This window comes from Dendrobium catenatum, unplaced genomic scaffold (assembly GCF_001605985.2).
Source record: "Dendrobium catenatum unplaced genomic scaffold, ASM160598v2 original_scaffold_80821, whole genome shotgun sequence".
NCBI classification, from domain to species: Eukaryota; Viridiplantae; Streptophyta; class Magnoliopsida; order Asparagales; family Orchidaceae; genus Dendrobium; species Dendrobium catenatum.
The window spans coordinates 1-8,183 of record NW_021399265.1 but is presented as its reverse complement, the minus strand read 5'-3'; the positions used below and the strand labels follow the sequence as shown (position 1 = coordinate 8,183).

Below are 8,183 nucleotides of genomic sequence, written 5' to 3'. Positions count from 1 at the left end.
TCTACCGCCGCGAATATTCCAGGACGCAACAATCATAATTGCTTATTGATAAAAAATTAAGTTAATTTTTTTTTAAGAATCTTCTAATAAGGGAGAGTGCATATCATTATTGTCTAATAGCACATTATTGAGGCAACTGAAAATTGATGTCAAGAAGTAGCGCATATAAACATCTTAAATGATAAAAATTGATAATGTAAAATTTCAATAAAACACAATATTGAAGGGCCAAAAATCTTAAAGAAAAGTTGAAGAATGCTCATGTTAAGGAGCGAGTCCTTGAATGAGACTAAAATCTTTTGAACCATTAGTTTTATGATTCAATGCCTTTTTGAAAAGAAAAAAAAGGTATAGATGCTCACTAAGGTGTTATCAAACTTCATATTATTCTTTTCTCTTCAAATATGTTAAACGATATAAAAAAATAAACTAGAGATAAAGTTTTTAACGATAGCAACGATATTCCAAAGATTAGCAGCATAGATAAGGATTTAAATATGGTTTAACCTCATGAGAAAACAAGAAGCCAGAGGGAATATTTATTTAAAAACGATATGGGGTTGATTTTGGCTCTTCAAGATAGAAAATACAGTTTGGAGAAGTACTAATAGTTTGAGCTCTCAATACCTCGATAATCTTAATACCATCTAGCATGACCATCCAGATAACTAAAGAAGGTGTGATGCTTAAGCCAAATGTAATTGTTACATTGAGTCATATGTAATTATGCATAGAATTTGTTCAAAAAATCTTAAGAATCAAGCCCCATTAACCATCCCAATGTATGTGGTCATTATCACAAATATGTCTAATAATAGTGGAAAAACACATCTTTTCTTGTTAAGCTTGCATTGGAAAGTGGAGGATTAGCAAAGAATATGTTTCCTCCAAAATTTCTCAAAAACGAAAAAAAATGCAATTGATATAGGGATTCTAGAAGATGGAAATATTGTGCCCACTACAATAAACGAGAAGTGGTCAAATAGATCAAAAATGTGATATTTGTTCTATAATGAAGAAAATTTAGGGTTAATATAATCTCATGTGGAGTGGAATCTAGAAAGCTACTAATAACATAATAATCTTTCTTTCTTATAAATTATCCAAATAAGTTGAGACTTGAAGGCATGTAAACATGTTTCTAGCAAGGAGACTAGCAATCTTTTTTTTTGGCATAATCTTTCTTTCTTATAAATAAGTTGGAACTTCAAGGAGACTAGAATCTCAAGATATGTAAACATGTTTCTAGCAAGTTGAGGAATATTGAGAATAGCATATAAGTGTTTGTTGTTAGTAACATTATAAAAAAAGTGGATAGCACTTTTGCATCATTTATGAGCAGCACCATATTAATGCTCAAGGTACTAAAAATGTAATTCAAGTAAACCATATTTTAACAGGTGACAACCCCAAAAAATAAGCATATCATTAGCATATACTAAGTTGGATAAAGTTTGATCTCTACAAGTAATCCCCAAAATGTTTCTAAAAGATGTATCAATATTTAAGAGATTTGAGAGTGCATCCATGATAATGCATAAAAGTGGAGAGAAGGGACTACCTTGCATTAGCCCATAAGTAGAGCACAAAATAAAAAAAAAACTCAAGAGACCCAAAAAGACATGGAGAAATAAACATCCTTAATGCAAACCTTCAACCATAGAGAGCAAGGAAACCTTTTTGTTACATATTGGTGTAAAGGATAAGGAAAATGACAGTTGTCATGATATTTTTAGAAATTTTTAGTGAGAAACAAGTGCTTAACTATTAAACAAACTTGAATGCCCACAACATCTCAAGACCTGGAATAAAATTCAAATGTTAAGCCATATGAACTCGTTAGTGGTAGAGTTTTTAATAGCAGAAATGATAATATTTTTGATATTTTTATATGAGATAGAAACAATGAGGTCAAACATGTTAAAGTGAGGAAGTTGGTTACTAATAAGAAGACCCTAAAAAATAAGTTTTGCTAGCATTATTGGATCTTAAGATAGCCCCTTAAAATGCATTATAAAAGTATAAATAATATTATCTTGAGAAAAGAAGAAACTGTGAGGAAAATTTTCTTTTTAATATGATTGTGGTTCTTCTATTCATTAATATTCCCAAACAGTAAGAAAATGTCATCCTCACTTTGTGAGATTCATTTAGCTTTAGCATGCTAGATGATCCAATGTACCTTTAAAGAGTGTACATCTATTAGTTTAAGATTGACTTCATTGGTGTAAGAATTAATGATAATGTTTATAAGATGGTTATCTAGCATATGTGGGTAATAAGTTTATCTTTTTCTAAATTCATAATTGAGTTAAGCAAATGATTGACAAAATATTGATTCGGACTTTTGATGACTTACCTTAGTTTCTTAAGTTTCAATGCAATACATAAACAGGGTCACCAAGTGAAAGATAAGATGCTTGCATAGGAATGGCATGATGTGTATTAATTCTTGAATTTGAAATGATGCTTGCTCAGGAAGTAGAGTTTAGTATGTATAACTAGGGGAGAATGGTTCGAGCATAAGGGGATTTGGATCTTATAAAAAGAAAAATGGAAAGATTCCATTCAATTATAGTTAATAAGCAACACATCTAGTTTGATTCATATGAGATTCTTAAGCTAGATATTGCACCAAGAGAAAGCCAACCTAATCAAAGAAAGCTCATAAAGACCTATCTCAAATATCATATAGTTGAAATCCTCAAATTTATTATTGGGTTTGGTATTACCTTCTACTTTTTTAGAGGAATACTTGTAGCAATTAAACTTAATCAAGAAAATCCATGGGCCATTGATATTGGAAGCAAAATTGATAAGACATTTCCATAAAAATTTTCTTTATTAGTGATATTTTGCTTCATAAATACCTATATGTAAAAGGTGGTGAAGTGGACACACTATACCAAGCCATGGAAATAATATTAAAAAAATGTTGGAAGAGATTCTTTTCAACTAGATCCTATTAGAGGGGTTTGTGTTAAAAAATTGCGACAACTATTTACATTTTTGCAAAGAGGATGTAGGAGTTAAAAACTTAGGGTCGTTGAGGAAATTATTATGGGATTTGGTTTCAAGAATACACATAAGGTTAAGGTTGACTGATCTAATTAAATTCTTAACATGAAGGAACCGATCAATGTTATGAACACCTCTAACATTTTAATATGTTATTGTCTTGTATAATATTTGGGGGTTTAAATTGTTTATGGTGGTAAGGAGTGGACACCCCTAAAGAAGAAGGGATTGGCTTGGTGAAGGATAAGAGATGATTGTGAGTGGTAATAAAAGATTTATTTTGTGTTGATGAAGAGGATCAAGGATCAATAAAACAAGGAATGTGTTTGCCTCAAGGGAGTTGAAGTTAGGAGGGACTAAAGTGGATACCTAAACAAATTTGGTTTGGATGAGAGGCTGAATATGCTTGTTAGAAATAAAAAGAGTAATGAGGTTTTGTAATTCTTAGCCATTTGTTGAGACTCTTGCCTCTATCAAATGGGCAAGAATTTGAAAGGTTTGAAGGGAAGTAAATGAAAGATGTACATAGGATCCACAATTTGAGTAGGAGGTAGGTTTCTAGTCATATATCACTTTAAGAGTTAGGAGTTTCCGAAAAGGTGGATACTACAATTTCTTCCAGCAAATTCGAGTGGTTGAAAAATTGAACACAAATTCTTGCAAAAGTGAGATAGATTTAGTTAGTAATAAGCGCTTCCAAATTAAGGAGGTTATTCATTTTACTTGTAATCTTATACATGGTATTTGCATTCTAGCAGCACAATAGCAAATCTTGGATTGTAATTCAGAGGGGTATTAATATAAAATATCATAATATCCCAAAAGTTAACTATTTTTTTATAATGAAATATTTCAAAAGAAGAACTAAGGGCCACCATTAACATAAACTCATAGTATTCAAGATATGAAAACCCCACCTTTTAGGGAAAGAAATTCCATGGTACCTTTTTTGTGGCCAAATTTTCCAAGAGAGCGCCATGGAATGATTCCTTGCTAAAAAAGAAGCCAAGTTAGGAGAGTTCCTAAGCCTTCTCCAAACCATGTTTACAAGTTTGAGATGAAAAGAGCCTTTTCCAATTCATGCTTAAATCTCATGCACCAATTACTTTAATGATATTATTAAATAGATTATACACTTTTGATCTTATATATGAAGATCGTAATATTAACATGTAATTGATTCACAATGATAATCTTCTCCTCATAAAAAATGGACATCCTAAAGAATTTATATGTTGAAATGATCAGTTTTTTAATGTGGGGGAAATTTATTATTTTTTCATGTTTTTTATTTTTATATCAAGAATTTTATAAAATCAATTAACTTAAGTTCACACAATTGTCAGTGATATAGGACATAAAAGTTATTTGTTGATCAAATTTAATCAATTCTTATAAATATTTGATTGTCAATAAAGCAAAAAATAATAATATTTCTTCTAAATATCAAGTTATATCATATTACCATTGTATTTTACCACAAAATCATTCAATATGGTAAAATTGCAATGAGATTATCTATTTATATTTCAAATTTATTGCACTTTGAAGTGATAATTCCTTAAGCAAATGAAGCCATTTATGTAAAATAATGTAATATATCTTACTTATAATTATATTATTTTTTAAAGTCAGATCAAAAGGGAGTTTTGAATTTATATGTCAAGTAATACTCAAAATTGGAGAATAATGTATTGAGCTTCATTTTTTAGAGAAATGTACTAAGTTCTTTTTTTGACCGAATTACCCCTCTTGTGCATGCATAAACTGCTTATTAAAGTCTGGCACAAGCAATTTTTTATTCTAACAGTTCAAATTCAAACTTTATTCATATCAGATTTGAATTGATTTAAACAAGATTCGATATTTATTTGATCAAACCTTATTCGAACCTGATTTGAACAAAATTCAAACTTTTATTATCCCAAATTGTAGTCCACAACGGGCCTCTCCACACCATTGGTGCCATCGTTGCCTTCCCCGACAAACTCCCATTGAGAAATATCTTCACTAGGTGCCTTCCCATCATGAAATCATTTCCCGCATTCCCCTAGCTTTAATGATCTTGTATGTGAACCCCATCTAACTCCCATCACGGAATCCTACATCACGGCTATGATTCCTACTTCAATGAGCTTTATTGACCTAGGTTCAATTTTTTTTTGGAACTTATTTGAATCACATTCAAATTTGTATTTAATTTGAAACTGATTAAATCATTTATTTTTTTCAAACACCTTCTACAATAAGCAATTAAAAATATAAAATTTGATTTAAAACGAACTTTTAAATATATTTCTCAATAATAAATTAATAATTATATTTCTTAACATTTGAATATTATAGAGCATATAAAATAAAATTTCTCCAATATAAATGCCAATAATATTAAAAATAATAATTTTAATCTTATAAATGTAGAAAAAATCACAACACTAAATTGGGGTACAAAAGTCCACTCATTTCATTTGTTTATTTATTAAAAAAGCCGAACCACAATCCAACAAACTCTTACCCCTCGCGCGGCTTTCCTAATCTTCTCTACCTCATTCGTAACCAATACCTCACTCTTCAGCTACCCCTGGTCCTCTCTCGCTCAAACCATGGCGGCGGCCACGACATTCTCCATTATACCATCGCCCACCACATCTCGCCTCACTCTCCGTCGCCGCTCCATTCGCTGCCTCTCGTCCCCTGCTCCGACCCCGCCGGCGACCGTACTATCGCAAGATGACCTCAAGAAACTTTCAGCCGTGAAGGCCGTTGAATACGTTAAGAGCGGTATGGTGCTAGGCCTCGGCACGGGATCCACTGCGGCCTTCGTCGTTTCCGAGATCAGTGACCTTTTATCCTCTGGGAAACTCAGCGACATCATCGGCGTTCCAACGTCGAAGCGCACATTTGAGCAGGCCAAGTCGTTGGGCATACCATTGTCAACCCTTGCTGAGCACCCACGGTTGGATCTCGCCATAGATGGGGCGGATGAGGTCAGTTTTCGGTATCTAGGTCATTGATCTCTTTATAGGCCATTTGGATTCTTTTTGTTTTTTTTGTTTGTTGTTAAAATGTTGAAATTTGTTTCAACCTTTTCATCTTGGTTGATTAAGAACACTTTATACGCAAGGGATCAAAAGAATCGTATGTTAGGTTATCAATGTTCTTTGTTTACAAAGAAGTGTATTTCACTTTGAAAAGTTAATATTAATGGTATTTAAAGATTTGGGTTTATGTAACTAAATATCAAAATTTAGGTGTTAGATATTGAAATACATAAAATTTGTGTGGTATGCATGTAAAGCCCCCTTCTTTTTCCAAAGCAACTCATGCTGACATTGTCTTGGTTATAGAATACCTTATGGTAAGCTCTTGATGTGATTCATCTTTCCTTCGAGTCTCTCCTCCAAAGCATCAACTTTTTCGGCCGTCATTACAATGCGGAGTTTGTAGATTCACAAAATATGGATTTTGGAGTAAAAAAACAGCAACTTCCTCCTTTTCCGGGCAAAAAAATTGCTGCTGGAATTTGCCGAAAACAGCCCTACATCGGTCCCAAGACTTGCTCTGATACCAATTTGATAGGAAATACTTGAGTTTGCAAGTAACCCTAAGGGAATACTTGAGTTTGCAAGCACACCTACCACTAATTGGAAGAAAATAGCATGAATAAAGCAAAATCTGGATGAAATCAGCCCCAAAACAGTGGATTGCAACAAGGGAAATAAAATAAAACTAGCACAAAGCAAGATACAAGTGATCCTCTATTCGAGAGGAGGATCATTCTGTCCCAATCTCTAGACGCAAGGTCTAGAGCCCTCAAACCTCAAAAGACTCCAAGAAAAACTCAAATCTAAGCATACCTACCTTAGCCCCTTCATGCCCTTTAAATAGCCCTCTCCACCTCCTTAAAACTCCACATCCTTAAAAACTTCCTAATATAAGATATTGTTTAATTAATACAAAAGATATCAAATCTTTTAATTAATTAAATCCACCTCCTTAAAAACTTCATAATATAAGATATTATTTAATTAATACAAAAACTATCAAATCTTTTAATTAATTAAATCCACTTTCCTAATATAAACTAATTTCAAAATTCATTCCCTTCTCTCCTATTGCCGCCTCAAGGGGGGCCCACAAGCTGGGCGGAAACACATCAAGGAGGCAGCTTAGCCCACCTCTTGTAGAACTGGACTGATTGGACTGGTCCATTGGACCGGTCTATCAGATACAAAACGAGCATATCCGGGAAGAGGTTCGAGTAGTTCTAGTGACACATAAGATTAGAGAGAGTTACCTTAGATGGCTTGGTCTTGTAAAACGTCGGCCTTTCGATGATCCTATTAGGAGAGTAGTTGTATTAGATTTGGCCTATGTTAATAAATGTAGATGTAGATTGTTAGACCGGTCCATTGGATCGGCCCAGCCTAACCTAGGCGGAGACGTCCGCCTTTCCTGTACGCCGATCACACCGCAAGCGCCAATCGGGCTGATTTAGGAAGGATTTTTTAGAAAGTTTAGGAGGGAATTTGAATGTAGTGACTGTTTAGGGATTTCCTTTTGATTTGTATGCATTAAATACTTTATTTTCCTACGGTTAGGGCATCTTGAATTTGGCTAAAATTTAAGATCTCTTAGATTTAGGTTTTCTTTTGGGCTCTAGCTGCGTCTAGAGATTTGGGAGAGATAGATCCTACTCTCAAATAGAGAATCAATTGTATCTTGCTATTTTCTGTTTCCCTTTCATCAAATAATACAAATTATCTAATGTTTTTATGGTTTTGTGCGGATTTTTGTGTAGGAGCTCGTTGTTTTTCGAAGATTGATAGGAAGTACTTGAGATCTACTAGTGTTTCCTATCATAGTCCTAAAGAAATTTGATTAGAAAATATTATAAATGATATTTCTTTATTCGATTTAAATGAGAATTTGACTCTTAACAGGACACAATGGAGAAAAAAGGATTCATGTAGCCCACCCCTCATAGTGGGATAAAGGCTTGATGTTGTTGTTGTTGTATAAATATACCAAAAGGGATTAAATAAAAAGTTTATAAATAAGAAAAACCTTAAAAAATAATTTTCTCATTTAAGTGTCATGATTAAGCATCTTAAATATCGTGAATCACTTTTTTTTGCATCAAAATAATTAATCCTTTGATTCTA

The 8,183-nt window shown here is 32.9% G+C and overlaps 1 protein-coding gene across 1 annotated transcript; it reads left to right on the top strand.

The window, feature by feature from the left end:
• Positions 1–5,621: 5,621 nt before the first annotated feature.
• On the top strand, positions 5,622–6,005 carry LOC110103615 (probable ribose-5-phosphate isomerase 3, chloroplastic; the record flags this gene model as incomplete). The annotated part of the gene is made up of 1 exon (XM_020832404.1): positions 5,622–6,005. A coding segment is annotated over exon 1 (384 nt), but the record flags the coding sequence as incomplete, so codon positions are not given.
• Positions 6,006–8,183: the final 2,178 nt, after the last annotated feature.